Source organism: Lepidochelys kempii, chromosome 11, assembly GCF_965140265.1.
Source record: "Lepidochelys kempii isolate rLepKem1 chromosome 11, rLepKem1.hap2, whole genome shotgun sequence".
In the NCBI taxonomy this organism is placed as follows: Eukaryota; Metazoa; Chordata; order Testudines; family Cheloniidae; genus Lepidochelys; species Lepidochelys kempii.
The window spans coordinates 57,398,622-57,419,801 of NC_133266.1; the positions used below are offsets into that span (position 1 = coordinate 57,398,622).

Consider the following 21,180-nt stretch of genomic DNA (forward strand, 5'->3'; position numbering starts at 1 on the left):
TTCAGGGATAATATTTTTTCCATAAATATTTGTAAAGAAACAAAGAGCAGTATCAAACTGAAATTCAGGATATTTGTATTCAGACCCTTTGCTGTCCTACTGTAACCTGTTATATGTCAAACTCTCCCAAATGATGTCAGCATTCTTGATAGGCATTCTTACTACCACAGTGTGTTGTGCGTATGTTCAACATATAGAAAACTGAATTTGCTGTATATTGGCATAGATATCATGGTTTTGTACATAGCTACTATCCCTTTTCTAACCCTGTCAGCATCTAGATTTTTCCACTTCTTACAAGGCTTGTTGGCAGACGATTACTTGCTTGGCTGTTTCTTGTCCTAAATGCCTGCAAGAAATGCTTGATGTTAAAAGAGCGAATCCTTTTAACATTTTCATTAATTCAATTTGCACTTCAGTTGTTCGACCAATAGATTATATTTTTGAAGAGGGAGAGCAAGATTCTTCCCCCCCCCCATTGACAAAGATGCATTCAAGAATACAGAGTTTATAGGGCTTTTCTCTCAAAATTCTCTCCTGACTCCACTGAGAGAGAAAGGAAAAAAAAATTCTCCCTTTTTAGTGTTGTTGATTTCTATTCTTAAAGTCTGGTATATTTATTATTTGATTTTTTTGAACTATCCCTCTGTATCATTTATCTTCCCAGAGAGAGTAGCACTTTAATTTTTCACTTTTTTTGGTGAGGCTGCCACAATAATTTCCTCTCCCTTTTTCAAGTTACAGAAAAACATATAAAGAACAAGGAAATAATTTGTACCAGTGTAGTTTATAAAAAGAAATCCTTTGTTTTTATTGATTCTCCAATTAATTTTCTCTTAATACATACAAGACTTAATATTTATATGGGCAAAGAATTCAGGTGTTATTGTTAAGATAAATATCTTACTAGCACCTTAGTTTATTAAAAGTGAAGGAAAGTTAACTGATATGAAAGGCTAGAAGTGGATTAGATTTTAAAGTCCTTGCACTTCATTCAATTTAGACAGTGAAATGAGACAAGTCAGTTTCATCTTCCATTCACTGTAAGTTTCACTTTCTGCTTCTCATTTATTGCATACCATAGTGCTGTTATGTTTGAACCAAATCTTACTTATCATACTATAAACACATCAGAGGTACAACTACCAGGGAGGGAGAGAAGTTGTTTAAGTTAAGCGACCATGTGGACACGAGAACAAATGGATATAAACTGGCCATCAACAAGTTTAGGCTTGAAATTAGACGAAGGTTTCTAACCATCAAAGGAAGTTCTAGAACATCCTTGATCCTTGATAAGTTTATGGAGGAGATGGTATGATAAGACTGCCTACAATGCCATGTAGCCGAATTGCGATTGCTAGTAGCAATTATCCCCAGTGGCCAGTGACAGGACACTAGAGGAGGACTCTGAGTTACTCCAGAGCAGAGGTGGACAAACTACAGCGACCGCGGGACCCTCCTGACTGGCCCCGGAGCTCCTGACCCTGGAGGCTGGCCCCGGCCCCTCCCCTACTCTTCCTCCTCCCCTGCAGCCTCAGCTCACTGCACTGCCAGCGCAATGCTCTGGGAGGCAGCGCAGCTGGAGAGCCGCGGCCTGACCCGGTGCTCTGTGCTGCGCGGTGGCATGGCTGGCTCCAGCCGTGTGGCATGGCCACCTGTCCTGGCGCTCTGGGCAGCTCGGCTGCAGCGCCGCCAGCCACCGGTGCTCCAGGCAGCGCGGTAAGGGGGCAGGGAGCAGGGGCGGTTGGATAGAGGGCAGGGGAGTTCGGGGTGGTGGTCAGGAGGTGAGGGTGTGGATAGGGGTTGGGACGGACAGAGGGCAGGGAACGGGGGGTTTGAATGGGGGCGGTCATCAAGGAGGCAGGGGTTGGATGGGGCGGCAGGGGTAGTCAGGGGCAGGGATTCCGGGGGCAGTCAGGGAGAAGGGGTGGTTGGATGGGGCAGGGGTCCCGGGGGAGGCTCGAGGTCGGGGGGCGGATAGGGTGTAGGGGCCGGGGCACGCCTGGCTGTTTGGGGAGGCACAGCCTCCCCTAACTGGCCCTCCATACAATTTCGGAAACCCGATGTGGCCCTCAGGCCAAAAAGTTTTTGCCCACTGCTGAAAGCATGTGGTGAGAAACTGTGCTTGAATTTGATATCGTTTGATAAGTTAGGTTTTACTAAACATCTTATCTTTATTTTTCTTGTAATCATTTTTTACTTTTATGCCTCATTACTTGTACTCACTTAAAATCTGTTTGTAGTAAATAAACGTGTTTTATCTGATCCAGTGTGTTCAAGTTGAAGTGTCTGGGTAACTCCTTTTGGGGTGACAAGTTACATACATATTATTCCCTTACATTACAGGAATTCCTTACAGGAATAATGGACTCGAGATCTGTAATGTCCAGGCTGGGCAGTACAGAACATACATTTCTGGGGGCAAATCTGAGACTAGTGGTGTGCTGGGGTCACCCTGCAATATAACCAAGGCTGGTGAAAGCCAAAGTGTGGCTGGCAGGCTACAGTTAAACACAGATGCTCAGGGGATGGCTTGCATGCTGGAAGGCTGTTTGTGAGGGGCCCTGGTAGGAGGCATCCAAACAAATATGAAGGCAACCCAGGGTGCAGGGCAGAGGTGACATCCTTGCTCATTAGTCTGGAATATACCCTGGTATGTCACAATAAGAATTTTTTTATTTAAAAAATAAAAAACCGCGAACATCATGATTGATGAATGACATTTGAAAAATTCATTTTAAATTGGTCAATTCATGTAAATACCCTGATGGATTATACTTTATATTTTCTGAAAACCACCCACCATTGAAAAGGAATGTCACTTTATAGACTAAAGATTATTTCTTCTTCACCTCGGTGCAGTGGTAGAGAAGTTACTCCTTTGCCTCCTATCAAGTGTATTGGGGAAGCTCTCAAATCTAAATTGCCTTCTTATGTTTGTTCCACTGGGACAAAGGCTGCTTAATTTTACATGAAAATTACAGACAGGATTGCAAACATTAACAGGCTCAATTCTACTATGCAATTCTGTTTTCATTGCTTTATCCTGGGGGTGTTGACAGCAGCAAGATTCAACTGTCAGCATCAAGAGAGCTGGGGACCGCTCTACATGGTATTTGAGTAAAGGAAACTTGACCTTTCATTGTAGCTTTTCCCATGAAAACCGTTGTAATTGTTATTCAATATCTCTGTTGGATAGTCTGAGGATAACCCTACCATAAACTCCTAGGAAGAGGTGCAGTCAGTGGCAGAAGGTGATCAATTTTCATAGTTTACATAATTTTATATAGAAATTGAAGGCTTGCAGGACATTCATATCAATGCAATTTTCTGAGGTCTTACTGATGATAGGATTTATACATGCAGCGGATGCTGAGCTATGTGAAGGCCTCATAGGTGTGGTTAAGAGATCAGAACACACAACTGGAAGCCAAGAATTCTGGACTTCCAAACCTATCTATGACACGTGCCTTGGGCAGGTCACTTAGCCTCTCTCCTGCTGTTTTTCCATTTTAAATTGGGCATATCAGTACTTAATCTAAATCCTGCCTCATAGGGGTGTTCTGAGGATTAGTAAATTAATGCCAGGCAGGAGTTGGAGGACAGGCCAATCATTTGTAAAGCAGTGTGTTGGCAATCCTGTGGGATGCTGAGCATCCTCCACCCCATTTGTTGAAACCAGTTGGAGATGAGGGCACTCAGCACCTCAGTGGAGGCACTCAGCACCTTATTGAATGAGGCCTGTATAAGTGCTGAGTATTATTGATGAAATTCTACCAGGTTTCTTTGCCATCCATGACAATACATGCAAATCTTCTTTGTATCTTGGGCCAGTGGTAAGGTGCAATTTTTTGAAAGACTTTTGCTCTCTCCACTGTTGAGACCACACTCTGGGATTCATAGCTGGTGGCAGAAAGGCTCCTTTAATGCAAAATTACTGTGTGCAATGGTGTAGAAAAGCCAGAGGATTGTTAGAAATTGCCATTTTCTCTCAGATGAAAAGAGAAAAAATCAGCATGATGCATGAACAAGCAAGTAATAAAGAAGGAAAGGCATTGGATACTATAGAAACACGTTTCAGTCCAGGAGGCATATTTTGACAAAAAATAATTTTATCACGTGAAGCTGTATCAAGCTACCTGTTTTCTATATGAATACAGGGGGCAATGGATTTTGTTTCCTTGGTGTCCTGAGTATGTCAAAGCAGCAAAATATTTGTATTAAGTATAGTTTTTATATGTTTATTTAGACATAGAGATGTCTAATTCAACATATATAATATAATTATAATTAATATATAATATAATTATAATATAAAAATTGAGACTTACACATCCAGGATTTTGGAGCAGCATGTTATAGATAGGAGCTAGCTGGGAAGTTTGGGGCCATCAGGATTTTAATGCAGACCGATCTGTAATTGGAACATTAATACTCAATAAATTACCAATATCTTTAAATACTTTGTAAACATTACTCTGTTATTGAAATGAGTTACATTGTATTTTAACATCATTGGGGCCAAAATCATCCCACTGTCAAATAAACCAAAAATGAATTTGGCCCAAAGTCCCCTCCTGGCGAAATCTAGTTGTACATGTATCTGGCCTATGTTAATGTATATTCTCATTGTTTCCCTTGTTCTCCTTTCTCCAGTGTTTCCTACTGTTTGTTACACCCACTTGCTGTGTCTTTTCTTAAATTAGATTATAAGCTCCTCAGGGCAAGGACTGTCATACTCTGTATTTGTACATTGCTGAGCACAACTGGTTGCCCTCTCGATTTGAGCCTTTAGACAAGACTGTAGTATAAATTATTATTGTTGTTTTTATTTCTAAAAGAAACTTAACTCTGTTCTCTCCCAAGCCTTTTTGTCACCTGCTTTAGGGATATTAAGTTTAATGATATCTTTAGTCTTATTCAGCATACTATTAATTCTAAAGGTGCATAAGGACAACTGTTTTCCATATTTGAAAACAGTAAATAACTTTTAATAAAAAAGTCGTATTTTCTCAGGTCTAGAGAATGCTAGGTTTCATGTAGATTGCAGGCTTTATTTGACAAAAAAATTTCCTTAAATCATACATGTAAATTGCCCACATATGCTGCCTCGTATACTTAGTGCTCTGTGCAGCTCTAAAATGCATGAAATGCTCAAATGCTTCAAGTGTGTAGTGAAAGTGAGATTTTGTGCTGCATGGGATAGTCTAGAGTGAGAGGAACAGGGGAATATTTGATTGTTGAGCCTCTCTGTAAAGTCCTGGTTCTATGCCCACTGACGTCAGACACAAGATCCTCATTGAGGTCAATGGTGCAGGATCAGGACATAAATTTTCATATTTCACACAATTGAACACAGGAATTTAAAAAAAAAAAACAGTTGCAGCATTTGGGCCAAGTTTGCATATCATAACTTATGTAACAGCAGGATGTAAAACTATGAAACTATCTGCTTGATTCTTATCTCATTTATATCAATTTTATGCTGTTTTAACTCAATTGGCTTCAGTGGTGTTACTCTTGATTTATACCAGTAAGAATAAGATTATATGCAAGCCTATGTGTTTTATCTTTGTACATGTTCTTCCTTCCTGTAACAGATATACATGCTACATCTCACAATTTTTGCAAAAGTTAGCATTGAAACAACTTGGTTGCTTGACTGGGCTTTTGAAACTTTTTGGAAGGTTTGCAAGCATGAAAGAAGAAATGCAGTTTCACTGAAGATGGCAAGAAGAGTGGCTCAGAGCATTTACTACATGGCTGATGGATGTTGGTTTATGTATTTTCCTCTTACCAACAGCCTAAATCCAGGAAGGTACTTGAACATGTATAACTTTAAAGATATGAGTATTCCCACTGAAGTCAAGTACTTTTTGTTAGTTGGTTGGTTTGTTAAATCTTTTTAACTCTTGAGTACTATAGTTGAGCTGCAGAGTTTGTTCTCTGAATTCCTCCAAAGAGAAAAACAAACAATAACGTTATTTGGACTACTCAAGTGCTTAAAGTTGTACATGGGCTTAAATACCTTCCTGATGCAGGGCCCTTAATGGGTCAATACATGTTTTTGCTAGGTATTTACTCTGAAGGGCCATAATTCTAATTCTTTGATTTCATTCAAATAAAAAACCAAAAACCTAGTAAGCACAGAAAGGCTTCATTTTCAAATACAATCGTAGATTTAAGTTAGTGTTTGTCTGCTAGCTCTGTTCTCTATTGACACCACTTCTGTTTCCTTTATATTGCTTAAAATTATGTCTGTCTGATGTAAAACAGCTGTTCTCTGACTTCTGCAACAAAACATTTCCTGAGCAACTGTCATTTACCTTGACACAGAATTGGGAGATCTGATATGATTGACTGATAATAATCTTTTTAGTCTTACTTACACAGCAGAGCTCTTTTTAAATGGTACCTTCTTAATACTTGTCTGAGAGCTAGATATTTAACTAAAGCCTGGTAATAGCAACCTTGTTTCCATTTGTTTTCTGACAGATGATTCAGGAGAGCAGGTTTCTTATTGAAACAGCAGACACCATTCATGACAAGATTGTTCAGTGTCAGAAAGCAGGTAATTTTGTTGTATTCTCTGTATGCACTGTTGTAACTCTATACCTTGTTGAGTATATCTATAAATGTCTATACACATTTTTAAGGTGGTGGAAACGGAATGCCATAGTTTTTCTTAGAGCGGAGTACAAAGGGGAGAAGCATCTCTGGCCTTCAATTACATGCTTATTTTACAATTTAGTTACACCATTCCAACTTTTCTAATATGGACAAGGCCTTAGGGACCACTTCTGCAAACACTCACAACTGAATGTAGTCTTTGGTTTCAGCTGGAGTCTGATAAGTGGTCTTCAATAACACTACATACTGCAGTAAACACTACTGTCTGTGATAAGTATTTGCAGGAAGGAGCCTTTGGATTGGTAAACTACTGAGGCCAGAGCCACGTATGTCTATTACACTCCTTAAATAAACAATTAATGCCCTGTAATAAATTCCTTTAATTCCTCCATCTTTAGTAGAGAAAAATTTCATAGAATGGTTTAACAATAACATTCTACTGATTTGTTCACCTAATATAAGAGCAGGGTGGAAATTGGTTTTTGCCTTTGCCCCATGCTTGAAATCCAAACTACTCTTTCCAGGCCTTGCCAGTAGAGTGACAATCATATCACTTTTCAGCACTCTTGTGGTTGGTCACCAGAACTGAGACTCAGAATTGGCTGCTGTGCTTAGGTTGTAGCGTATTTCAGCCATTTAGAACCACCAGTGGGACTGTTTTATTTTTCAAATGTGTCCCTAACAAATGTTAATTTTCATTAACATCTTTAAATCCATATACATTCCATTATTTCCATAGAGCATAAAGAAAATTGTTCCCCCTGTGAACATTCTGAATTGTGGCTTCCATCAGATGGGCATGGGATTTGTTTATTTAAATATATATTTTAGTCAAAATCATCACTTGAGCTGGGCTGTCAAGCTGGGACAACCTTGAATGAAGGAGACTGCTGAAAATAATTATTAACTATTTCCGGTATCATAGAAATATACACACAGTAAAATCCTCAACAGGAAAGTCACAGGTGTGAAATGATGCTCTCTCACTTACAGTAGTTTAGATCTGGAGTAACTCTATTGAAATAACCAGAAACAGAATGGGGTCCAGAGACTTCAAAAATAGCCTTAAAATTAGTGGGAAATTTAGTGGAACTTAGCAGGTTTGTTCTGGAGTAATGTACCGTAGCTGCTCACAGCTAATATTGTTGCTGGAATGATCAGTTGTGATTTATGAGTGGATTCTGCGTTGACTACTCTACTTCTTAGGATCCATCTCCCACTCTGTGCCTGTGTTTTACTCTGAATGAAGTTAGCAGGAGCTACTTGTACACATCAAAGAAAGAATGTGGAAGTTAGAGAGGAGTTTATAATTGTGAACTCTGTGTGTAAAACAGGAGGGGTCAATCCCTTAGGGTATGTCCACACTGCAATTAAAAATCCACGGCTGGCCCATGTCAGCTGATTCGGTATTGGGCTAAAGGGATGTTTAATTAAAGTGTATATACTTAGACTCGGGTCCTAGAGCTTGGGCTCCAGCCCAAGCCAAAACATATACACTGCAATTAAATAGCCCTTTAGCCTGAGCCCTGGGAGCCTGAATCAGCTGAGATGTGCCAGCCATGGGAGTTTAATTACAATATAGTCAGGCCTTTATTTCCTACTACATTTCATGGATCTGATAGTCCACTCTGCCCAAGTTCCCTTTTCACTGCTCCAGGGCAGCCTGTGCAACTCTAATTCTCCTCCCCACCCCCGGCATGTATGAATTATGATCCAGTCTTTAATTACACAGGACCCCTGCCTCATTGAGTACACAGACTGGGTGGTGCTCACTGAATGAGCAGCTGTCCAATATTTTGTTTTCTCCTCATTCAGTGTGTGGCCCCAGGTTTTATTTACTGCACACTGTTCAAAGCCTGCTTGAAGACAGAATTATTAATTTTCTTGTGGTTGTTCCTGTGGTGCTCATTACTATAGCATCTGAATGCTTCACAAACGTTGATTAATTTTCTAAATATCCTTGTGAGGTGAGGGGATCTTATGTCTGTTTTACAGCAGGGAACTGAGGCATAGGCAGTTTAAGGCCAAAAGTATCCACTCATTTGGTGTTCAATTTTAGAGGCCTGGCACATGGTTTTTCAGAGTCCTTAGCATTATATAGCACTATATATATTCAGAGCATAGCTCCCGTTGACTTCAGTTACAGCTATGAGTGCTCAGCATTTCTGAAAATCAGACCCCAGGGTCTCAAGTGAGACACCCAGAAAATGTGAAATACAGTTAGTAGGCATCTGTGAAAAGTTTGGTTTCAGTGACTTGTCCAGCATCACACAGGAACTCTGTGGCTCAGGTAGGGATAGAATCCAATTCTCGGGGCATCCTTCAACTGCCTTCACGATGATACCATCCTTTTGTCTTCCTGCAATTGCCTGCTTCTTTACTACACGCTTCCCAACATCTGTAAGAAATGAAATATTAAGTGATAGAGGCAAATCTCCTCCTACAAAATCCCAAATACACCCCCAGAGCAGGTCCATCCTATGCCCTGAATGAGGGAGGGTCCTGTGGAAAAATAATGAATGATCAAATAATTAAAGACTATCATAATGCATACAAGAGGGCCAAATTAAGGTTGCATAGGCACTTCGTAACTTCTGCGTGCTTGACTTTGCCACCTTAATGATGTTCTTTTAATAGAGGATTTTTTGTTTTGTATGTGTAATTTCCTAAAAAGAAAATTAAGTAAAAGAAATTGCATCATTTGGCATCATGTTAGCACCTACATTGGTCATCAAATGGAACTTTTAGATCCACTGCACAGACCTCAGATAGCTAACAGAGTAACTGATACCAGTAATAGGTTGTAATGCTCTATGTGGACAATCCCTAGCGGGGGATGAGACACTTTGCCAGTGGAAAGAAAAGGAGTACTTGTGGCACCTTAGAGACTAACCAATTTATTTGAGCATGAGCTTTCGTGAGCTACAGCTCACTTCATCGGATGCATACCGTGGAAACTGCAGAAGACATTATGTACACACAGAGACCATGAAACAATACCTCCTCCCACCCCACTGTCCTGCTGGTAATAGCTTATCTAAAGTGATCATCAAGTTGGGCCATTTCCAGCACAAATCCAGGTTTTCTCACCCTCCGCCCCCCACCCCCACAAACTCACTCTCCTGCTGGTAATAGCCCATCCAAAGTGACCACTGTCCTCACAATGTGTATGATAATCAAGGTGGGCCATTTCCTGCACAAATCCAGGTTCTCTCACCCCGTCACCCCCCTCCAAAAACCACACACACACAAACTCACTATCCTGCTGGTAATAGCTCATCCAAAGTGACCACTCTCCCTACAGTGTGCATGATAATCAAGGTGGGCCATTTCTCGCTGGAGCCTGAATTTGAAGTTTTTTTGTTGTAAGATAGTGACCTTCATGTCGGTGATTGCGTGACCAGAGAGATTGAAGTGTTCTCCGACTGGTTTATGAATGTTATAATTCTTGACATCTGATTTGTGTCCATTTATTCTTTTACGTAGAGACTGTCCAGTTTGACCAATGTAAATGGCAGAGGGGCATTGCTGGCACATGATGGCAGATATCACATTGGTGGATGTGCAGGTGAACGAGCCTCTGATAGTGTGGCTGATGTTATTAGGCCCTGTGATGGTGTCCCCTGAATAGATATGTGGGCACAGTTGGCAACGGGCTTTGTTGCAAGGATAGGTTCCTGGGCTAGTGGTTCTGTTGTGTGGTATGTGGTTGTTGGTGAGTATTTGCTTCAGGTTGCGTGGCTGTCTGTAGGCAAGGACTGGCCTGTCTCCCAAGATTTGTGAGAGTGTTGGGTCATCCTTCAGGATAGGTTGTAGATCCTTAATAATGTGTTGGAGGGGTTTTAGTTGGGGGCTGAAGGTGACGGCTAGTGGCGTTCTGTTGTTTTCTTTGTTAGGCCTGTCCTGTAGTAGGTGACTTCTGGGAACTCTTCTGGCTCTATCAATCTGTTTCTTCACTTCCGCAGGTGGGTATTGTAGTTGTAAGAAAGCTTGACAGAGATCTTGTAGGTGTTTGTCTCTGTCTGAGGGGTTGGAGCAAATGCGGTTGTATCGCAGAGCTTGGCTGTAGACAATGGATCGTGTGGTGTGGTCTGTATGAAAGCTGGAAGCATGTAGGTAGGAATAGCGGTCAGTAGGTTTCCGGTATAGGGTGGTGTTTATGTGACCATTGTTTATTAGCACTGTAGTGTCCAAGAAGTGGATCTCTTGTGTGGACTGGACCAGGCTGAGGTTGATGGTGGAATGGAAATTGTTGAAATCATGGTGGAATTCCTCAAGGGCTTCTTTTCCGTGGGTCCAGATGATGAAGATGTCATCAATATAGCGCAAGTAGAGTAGGGGCTTTAGGGGACGAGCGCTGAGGAAGCGTTGTTCTAAATCAGCCATAAAAATGTTGGCATACTGTGGGGCCATGCGGGTACCCATAGCAGTGCCGCTGATCTGAAGGTATACATTGTCCCCAAATGTAAAATAGTTATGGGTAAGGACAAAGTCACGAAGTTCAGCCACCAGGTTAGCCATGACATTATCGGGGATAGTGTTCTTGATGGCTTGTAGTCCATCTTTGTGTGGAATGTTGGTGTAGAGGGCTTCTACATCCATAGTGGCCAGGATGGTGTTATCAGGAAGATCACTGATGGATTGAAGTTTCCTCAGGAAGTCAGTGGTGTCTCGAAGGTAGCTGGGAATGCTGGTAGCGTAGGGCCTGAGGAGGGAGTCTACATAGCCAGACAATCCTGCTGTCAGGGTGCCAATGCCTGAGATGATGGGGTGCCCAGGATTTCCAGGTTTATGGATCTTGGGTAGTAGATAGAATATCCCAGGTCGGGGTTCCAGGGGTGTGTCTGTGAGGATTTGATCTTGTGCTTTTTCAGAAAGTTTCTTGAGCAAATGCTGTAGTTGCTTTTGGTAACTCTCAGTGGGATCAGAGGGTAATGGCTTGTAGAAAGTGGTGTTGGAGAGCTGCCGAGCAGCCTCTTGTTCATATTCCGACCTATTCATGATGACAACAGCACCTCCTTTGTCAGCCTTTTTGATTATGATGTCAGAGTTGTTTCTGAGGCTGTGGATGGCATTGTGTTCCGCACGGCTGAGGTTATGGGGCAAGTGATGCTGCTTTTCCACAATTTCAGCCCGTGCACGTCGGCGGAAGCACTCTATGTAGAAGTCCAGTCTGCTGTTTCGACCTTCAGGAGGAGTCCACCTAGAATCCTTCTTTTTGTAGTGTTGGTAGGGAGGCCTCTGTGGATTAGTATGTTGTTCAGAGGTATTTTGGAAATATTCCTTGAGTCGGAGACGTTGAAAATAGGATTCTAGGTCACCACAGAACTGTATCATGTTCGTGGGGGTGGAGGGGCAGAAGGAGAGGCCCCGAGATAGGACAGCTGCTTCTGCTGGGCTGAGAGTATAGTTAGATAGGTTAACAATATTGCTGGGTGGGTTGAGGGAACCATTGCTCTGGCCCCTTGTAGCATGTAGTAGTTTAGAAAGTTTAGTGTCCTTTTTCTTTTGTAGAGAAGCAAAGTGTGCGTTGTAAATGGCTTGTCTAGTTTTAGTAAAATCCAGCCACGAGGAAGTTTGTGTGAAAGGTTGGTTTTTTATGAGAGTATCCATTTTTGAGAGCTCATTCTTAATCTTTCCCTGTTTGCTGTAGAGGATGTTGATCAGGTGATTCCGCAGTTTCTTTGAGAGCGTGTGGCACAAACTGTCAGCATAGTCTGTGTGGTATGTAGATTGTAATGGATTTTTTACCTTCAGTCCTTTTGGCAGTGGGTTTCAAAATGTTGTGCTGAAAGCAGAGGAATGATGAGTCTCAGAAATCATGGTTTCCACTGCAGGCTCTGGAGAAGAATATTCTGTAGTGGATACAGACTTTTCTGCCCATTCCTCCCAAACGTGACCCTTTCTGTCCTCTCCTCTCCAACTTGTACCCGCTCGTTTTCCCAGTGTCTGCCCCTGACTGCCAGTCTCCTTGCCCAAACAGGACCAGTTTCCCAAACTGTCATCTATAACCCTTCTTGGTGCTCTGCAAAGCCTCTTCAGTCATAGGGGGAAGCATTTGTCAGTCTTTTGGCAATGATATTTCTTGTTAGCTTAAGCCCATTCCAGGACTTTCTCGGGCTTTCAAGAGGCTTTTTTAATCTGCAGAAATAATTAATTAATTAGCCCCTCTTTGCACACTCTGCAAAGTTTTGTGTCATTCCTTGTTGGATGCTTCTTTGTTGTCAGTTCAGCAGAGTTTAAATTAGGGAATTACACCAAAATTGGAGATGTAGGAAACAGACAGGAAGACTAACCAAACAACTGCAGACTGAGCTTGATTTATTAGAGTAGTGGGGGCTGCAGGCGTTATGGGGTGATTTGGTACTAATGAAAGTCAAATTTCCTAGGAGAGGAAATTAACAACACTGGTATAAATTGAAGGGCTGTAACCAAGCAGCCACACTCACTGTATTAAGGTGGGTTTGTTTTCATTTTGTCCCTTAATCCTTGCTTGCACTCTGGAAATGTCACACAGTATGAAAATCCTTGAGAGCCACTGGCCTAAATGGCCCCATTAAGAGGTTTTCCATCTCTAATTTCCATAACTAAATATACATCTGAAGGGTGAAGTGTGCGCTTAGACTTTCTGAACTTTTATGGACAGCAATGGCTCTGACAAATATCTACCACAGAAACTGGCAGTGAAATGTAACAGGTTTCCGAAGGCTATGGTTCAAAGTTGCTGTTCCACAGGCCGCAAGAATCGTATCCCGTGACAGACAGTGTAGAGTTTATGAAATAATTTATCAGTGCGAAGTGCTAGGTTGTTTCTCTATGACTCCTATTAAGATTAATGAGAAGCTGTGAATCTAAATCCTGGTGCACTGTGCTAAACAGATATCTTTTGTGTCTGTTGAGTTTCCTTCCAAGACATGAACCTGTCTGTTGAAGACAGAGACAATGGGGGAAGGGAGATGCAGAGACCAGTGATCTTGCCAGCAATGCAGAATAAAGGCAGAGTCATTGGAGAAATGTGGGTTCATAACCTTGCTTCACACTGTCTACCAATGATTGTGACAGCACACAGCAAAATAAAGGAACAAACATGGAGCCCTAAAGGTGGAAGCTGAATATTAGAAATAGAGGATTAAACAATAAACAGGACTATATTGTTTTAGATTGGTGGTAAAACTTCTTTTGTCAACTGGGATTTAAAAAAATATGTTTTTGCACCCAGTCCTCTGCAGTTGAAAGATGAGCATCAGGTTCTTGAGAGGCAGGGATGGGAGGAAATAAAATGAAAATTCAGGAAGTAACTGGTGTGGGGAGGTCTGGGGATTGTCAGGTTTGAGTAAAAATTACATTGCAGTATAACTGAATTATGAACTAAATCATGTACCAATCCATGTTTTAGGCATGGAATTTCATGAAGAACTTCATAACCTTGGGGCAAAGGAAGGTTTGAAAGGAAGAAAACTAAGCAAAGCCATTGAAAGTTTTGCATGGAATATCACTGTGCTGAAGGTAAGCAGTAAAGATTGAATTTAAAGGGGAGTTATTGACTTGTAACTTCAGTTAGCTGGAAGGGGCTACCATTGTACTGGTAGGAGCATGCTAAAGGATGCTAAATCAGAATGAGAAGTTTAAATCCAGGAAGTGAGTGTGGGAACTAAATGTGTAACACTGAGAGCTGGGCAAATAACTGATTTTTCCGGTTTGTTTGCAGTTCCAAAAAATGGAGAAAAATGTGATTCAAGTCAAATCAAATCTACTTTGGGTGTGTTTCAGAGCAGGGAATTGAACCTGGGTCTTCCATATGTCATGTGAGTGACCTAGCGATTGGGCTAAAGGTTATAAGAGGGTAGCAATAGTTCTACTTCCTCCTCCTCTGGCCATATTGTGAATGGCTGAAACTATTTGTATCCAGGTTGCAAATAGTTTTGAGTCAATCAAAACAACATTTTCATCAACTAAACTATTTGTTAGAAAAATTTCACACAGCTCTCATAATGACTACTACATGGTAGGACTTAATATCACAATATAGGAGTAAAGGGGCAGATAAAACAACAAGAAAAATGGATTTGACCAGGCTGAAAGACAAAATAAATAAACACATGTAAAATATAGAGATGAATCCAAGACCCAAAGTTTGGCTCTAATGATGGACTTGTCCAAAGCTTGAGGGTGTTTGCTTCCTAGGTTTAGTTTTGGGCTTGTGTCTATATGAATCTATAGAATCAGTCTGGAGACCATGGAAGGACACCATGTTAGAACTACAGGAGGCTTGTATACCTCTGAATGGGGGTGGGAGGGGGGAAGTATAGAGGGGAGTGAAATCAGCATGATAAATTGATGGAACTGCCCATGTTTCCTAGAACTATAAAAGCCCCCTGTCTTTTGAAAAGAAGAAATCCTAATCAAACACTGTTACCAGCAAACTATGTCTGGTAAGACATTATTATTTATTTCTGGTGGCACACATAGCGTACTTAGCACTTCCCAAACAGAAAAGAAAGCACAGGTCATTAAATTGTGCTCACCTCAGCCAAGGATAGACAAGCAGGAAACAGTGAATTACAGTGAGTAAATTGGATGGTCAAAGTCATGGATTGACTATATCTTGGTAATATAAAGTTATGTTAAGACAATGTTTTGTTTTAATGGGATTTATAAATTATTTCCAATTGCACGTCAAACTGGGTTGCAGGGATTTATCTGAACCTGAACGAGAGGAGGCATGGTCCAGCACTACCTTGAGACTTGGGTTCAATTCCCTGCTCTGCCACAGTCTTCAGGTGAGTCCTGGGAGAAATCAAGTAGAGCATCTCTACGCTGCCCCGCAGTTCAGACTGTGGGGGTGTGTACCGCAGTGTGTACCACAGAGCTGCACCGTAACTTCCCCATGTGGACGCTGCAGGTGTGAACTAAAAAGTTCCAAGTTCGCGTTAATGGATTCCTTTTCAGACACTACTGTTCACACACTCATAGTCTGAAGTGTGGGGCAGTGTAGACAAGCTCTTAGTCGTTCTGTGTCTCCGTTCTGCATCTGTAAAATGGGGATAATAGCACGTCCCTACCTCACGGGGTCTTGTGAGGATAAATACATTAAAATATTGTGAGGCATTACAGAAACTGGGGGCCATATAAGTACCAAAGATAGATATCTGAAACGAATGTTTGGGTCAGGAGATTGGTGAAAGTGAGTCCTTCCCCTCTCTGTGGCAAAAGCCCGATCTCTCAGTGATCTCATCCACTTATAAGGCTTCAGTTACCATTTCTATATTGACAAGTCACAAACGGTCAAGTAGACATGGTAGCTGAGCTCTTGAGAGTGGATGAGATGATCCAGAGATAATAAGAGGAGTTGGCCAAAGATGGAATCCTGTGAAATCACAACAGACATTAGGAGAGTGGAAGAGGACTCCTCTCATTTGTCCATTCCCTTAAGCAAACACTTGTTGATGTTCAGCTAAATCGCCACTCCACAACTACCATTCTCTAGCCTGTTTTGTACAGACTAAACTCTGTCCTCTCCTGCCTTCAGAGATGGTCCCTCCCTCTATTTCTGTTTAAATGGGGTGTCAGAGATAGTAGACTCTGAGATCCTGGCATGCCACTCCCTGTTACTTTCATTTCAAAGTCGACAAGCTGAAAGTAGTAAATGTCATTTTCTGCAAAGTTTCTTGTTACAGATGCGAGTGAGAGGGTAGCTTGAGAGTGCTAACCAAAACTGCAGTAAGTGATACACTTTGACCCATTGGAGAGAGGATACACATGTTCTTAAGAGGAAACAGTGCAGAAAATAGTGGTGGGAAAGGAGAGTTTGGGGAATTAGAAAGGGGAGAGGGGTCACTTCTGGTGGGAATGAAAGTGTTAGGGTGGGGCTGGATGATGGGTGAGGTTCAGTATGCATTTTAGCCAGCCATAAAAAGGAGGCAAAGTGAGTAATGGGAGCATTATAGGCTCAGTTAAGAAGACCCCCTATGAAACTAAAAGACATCAAATTTAAAACTGGTGGAAGGAAATGAGACTTTTACACACTGCATAATTGAGGCCAAGAGCTCAGATTGCTGAAAAGAAGAATCAGACATTTATATGAATAATAAGAATATCTTCAGTTGCATTAGATAGAAAAAAAATCTATAAGAGATGTAAACCTCATGCTTCAGGGTGTGAGCCTAGCACAGACTGCTTGGATTTAAGAAAGGGACAGCCTTGGTGTGCATATTATTGATTAGGTTCCATTATGTGGGTTTTACTCCATCCTCTGAGGCACCTGGCACAGGCCACTGATGGAGACAGGATACTGGACTAGATAGACTGCTGTTCTGATGCAGGATGGCAGTTTCTGTGCTCCTATACACATTTGAACTTTTAGATGCTTATCAAAACTGAACTTTCAAACTTTTGAGGTTCAGCCAGGATTAATAAAGATAGATTTAGAGTATGAGAAAGAAATTCCCTACAAAATGTAATTTCCATGCATATGCAGTAGCTGTTTTTCCGAGTAAACCAACTGGGGCACATGGTTTATTTTAAAGGCTACCAAAATCATTTAATCCAGGTTATGAACTAATTGCCATGTTTCTTTTTTCTTCTTCTTTTTTTTTTTTAACATCAAAGCTGCTTTTCATTTCTGAAAGTCCAAACCATTTGGTAATGTGCTTAAAAGATGAACAGTGTAAATTGATCTGTAGCTTAGTATCCAGTGGTGCAAGTGAGTGGGAGACACCTTTTTCATTCTGAGGTAGGACAGGTTCAGCAATGAAGTCATGTCCTGGAAGACTTGGCTATTTTCTGCCCTGCACCAGATGTCAAATTTCAGGCAGTCAATTGTCATTTTAATTTTTTTTCTGCTGAGCACTGGAAATCAGTGACCCTGCAAATAACAAACCTATTCATTCGTTACTGCTTGTATCTTTTGTTCAGTACTGACTCATTTCTTCATGCCTCCATGTAAGCATCATTTAAGGGTCTATTTAGAAAGAGACCAGAAACCCTCTCCCGCCCAAATCAGCAGCCTCATCCATCTGTCTGTTCTTAATGGTGTTCCATAAAAAGATTTGTGATTAGATATGAATATAATCGTTTAAGAACTAAAAAATACTGTACAGTAGCTAACAAAAAGTCAGAGTTTCTTTAAACTGGATGAGCTGATCTAACTAGAGAATATATGTTAAAACATCAGTGTAAGGATACTTCTTAGGATCTGTCTGTTGTTAGGAGCAATGATATACTCAGCAATAGTCTGCTCTGCCTGGAGGTTTTCATGGGTTACCCCTAAGCAGTAGCTGGTACTGTTGTATTCTTATGTGTGTTAGATGATTAATAGCCTTTTCCTAGACTAGTGAGGTAAAGGCATATTGAATTAATGTATTTATTCATAAACACTTATTGAAATAGGTAAGCTTTGTATGCAAAGAGGCAAAAGGGATGCATTAAGAAAATCACCTTTAGCAAAATCATTAAATAGAGTTTAAGATCAATGTGTAGTTTATAAAAATGACCACCGTGGGCATTCTTCTTGTTTAAAAATGTCTGGGGTACTTCTAGGAGGTACTTAATAAGAATGAACCAAAATAATACAACATTTTCTTTCTTATTTTATATAAACTTAATTACATATTAGTAATACCCTTTGGGAGGACATAACATTCACCATAACATAAAAGTGTTTGTAGAAATAGGTTATGCAACTCAGTAGCAGCCTAATAAGTCGAGAGAGAGCCTTATTTGCAACTTGTATTGACCTACCCACAGAGGCTGCATCTTATCAGGTTTCATGTCATGCAAAATAATGTCAGACACATTATGTCAGAAACATTTAGATGGTGAATGTACACAACATAAATAAGCGACAGATGTTCTTGCAGCTGAAGCACAGGAATGGTTTTCAGGTGTTCCGGTTTCTAGTCACAGCTCTCTCACTATACTTCCTGTGTGACACGGGGCAAAGCACTTAACTTCTCTGTGCCTATATTTCCCTTTCTGTACTTATTTAAATTCCAGCAAAATAAACAGGTAACAGCAAATTCTGTGCTCAGAATTTCATTGGGCGTCCCAATGGCTACACAGGGTAAACCACGCTCACAAGACCCACTTGGTGGAATTGTTAATTTTATCATGTGGGAGCAGCACCACCACTTCAGTTAAGATTGCTTAGCAGTTTCCATTCTAACCCCCTTTTTTTCAGGCGCTCATAACTTTTTCTTCGGTATTTTCTGATATTCGAGCACTTCCCTGTTCAGCCCTAATGTTCTCTGAACGGAGTTTTTCATATGGCTTTGTGCTGCCTTCCCCAAAGTGTTGATGCTTCTCTCTCTCTTCTCAGACTTCCTCCATTGCTGCTGCAGTTCTCCCACAGTGCTAGACATTCTCCCCTCTTATTCTTCCTCCCAGACATTGCTGCACCTCTTCCCTATACACCACAGGCTCCTTTGCTCCCTCTGCTCCTTCAGTCTGGTTCGCACTAATTGCTCGGTCTCCTTTTTTACTGCTTCCTCTTCCCTTCATACAGTTGCCGTCTCTCCGGGGGCCTCTTATTCACTGTTGAAGTAGCCCCCTCTCCTTTTGCTCCCACTGCATCCTCTGATGTACTGTCCCAGTAGCTCTCCGGTGGATGCAGTGGGTGCTTCAGTGACACTGATTGGGTGAATCTCAGAATCAATTATTGAGTTGTCACACCTGTGAATTTTGAGAATGGTTTAAAAATAAGGACTGTAGTGTTTGTTCTAGAAAAAGTTTGATTACCTTTCTGATACAGCCTGCTCTACAGAAAACACCACAAACTGTGGCCCTGAACCTGTGCTCCTTACTCAAACAAAAATAGCACAGATTTTAGTGAGATTTTTACCCAAGTGAGAGCTGCAGGATCAGGCCCACTATCCAGAGGGGTTGTTAAGTCATCTAAGCAAAGCTCGAAGTTGTTTGTGCTGGTCCAAATGAATTCCTAGTGTAACTCTGTTGAAGTCAACAATTATACCTGGGATACATTTGTCTCCCTGTACCTATCATACTTTATTAGGGTATCTGTTTCTCTGTTGATGAATGTAATATGAAGCCTATTAACAGCAATATCAAATACTTGCCTGCTTATGGATGATTAAATTGCAAAGTATTTTGTATACCCATGACTTAGTTTGTAAATGAAGCATTCTGAATATGAAGATAGGGGCATATGCCCTTTTTATTCAGAAGAAAAAACAAATTATTTTAAACCAAGCTGTGCACTAAACTGTTTTCAATTTTCATAGACTTATGCTGCCACCCACCTTAATATGTTACTGCTGCTGCCAAAAGATTATGCTGTCATATTCAGGTTTCCAAATATTAATTTGTGTGTCTCCCCCATGCTTCTGGCTTATATATTTGTCAAAGCAGGGTCTGGTATGTTGGGTGGTTAGATTTTCAGGGACCATTTCATCAGCTACCCATCAGTGAATCTGCTAATTCACCTGTATTTAAACAATTAGACATATTAAAGAGAAAGCTTGTTGAAGACAGAAGGCATAGAATTATTAACTTGCAGATGCAATTCATTCTCAGTGAGAGCGGAATCCATGATGTCATCTCGTCAGACACAGACATGCATGCATCTTATCTGCAGCTTTCCCATTGTGTCTCAGAAATCTGCTCAGCCTGTACTTGGTTCACATTTTTGTGATGTGAGCATGGAGAAGGGGGGAAGCTTTTATGATGTAGAATAATTAATGTCAGCTTCTGGGGAAAGTATTTTTAATGTAATTAAAACAGTACTCAAATGGCTCATCTAGAGAATGTTGCCAAGAATTACCTTTCTCTTAATTATACTCTTGTCATTTGTGACAGCGGAGCCCTGAGTAATCAGCCTTCTATTGCTTGCAAGGACAGCAGTGTCCAGCTTTCTGCCTTTGGTGGCAGAAGCCAGCTGTGCAGTCCCGGGCTACTTGCAGAGATAAAAGCTAGGTTTTCGCAATGAATATGGAACCACAGACAGCCATGTACTTCCTTTTCTTTCATTCACATTAAACTAAATCTAGCATCTCTCTGAGGTACAACTTTTCTTTCAGAAAAAAAGAGGCATATCTGACAATGATTACTGAATAATTCAGAAGCAGCTAGATCCTAATGAATAGCTGTATCACACAGCCAGGGAGTCTCCACTGATCCCCGTGAAGCAGTAGGGGCCATTCATATCCTTATTCCAAGTCCTATAATATGCAGACTGGACATTTTTAATGGACATTTGGCATTATAGTAAAACCATCTTAATCTGAATTAAGATTTATTTTACAACAATTTATTTGGATGAGGCAAAAATAGAAATATGTTGGACATTATTCTAACGTGGCTTTCTTTTTGCATTTATTTACATCTAACGTCTTATTCCCACTGATAGGCAGGTAGCCTGGTGATGCTGCTTGGCATGCTACTTAGTGGACAATGGAAAGAGGCAGAGCATACTGCCAGGGGGACATTTGGTATATTGAAGCATGATTGCAAGAATAACTTCTATACCCCTTGTAACTATCTAGATCTTAAATAAGAACACCAGCCATTTGATGAGCAACACCAAAGTTGGTTTCT

General features: G+C 41.0%; 1 protein-coding gene across 1 annotated transcript in view; it reads left to right on the top strand.

Moving 5' to 3' along the window:
• Nucleotides 1-21,180, top strand: part of PLCL1 (phospholipase C like 1 (inactive)) — a 308,929-nt gene that overhangs the window by 258,727 nt on the left and 29,022 nt on the right. Inside the window, exons 4-5 of the mRNA XM_073306317.1 lie at nt 6,496-6,571; nt 14,027-14,136. Coding sequence (XP_073162418.1) covers nt 6,496-6,571; nt 14,027-14,136 — 186 coding nt within the window. The remainder of the gene's footprint in view (nt 1-6,495; nt 6,572-14,026; nt 14,137-21,180) is intronic.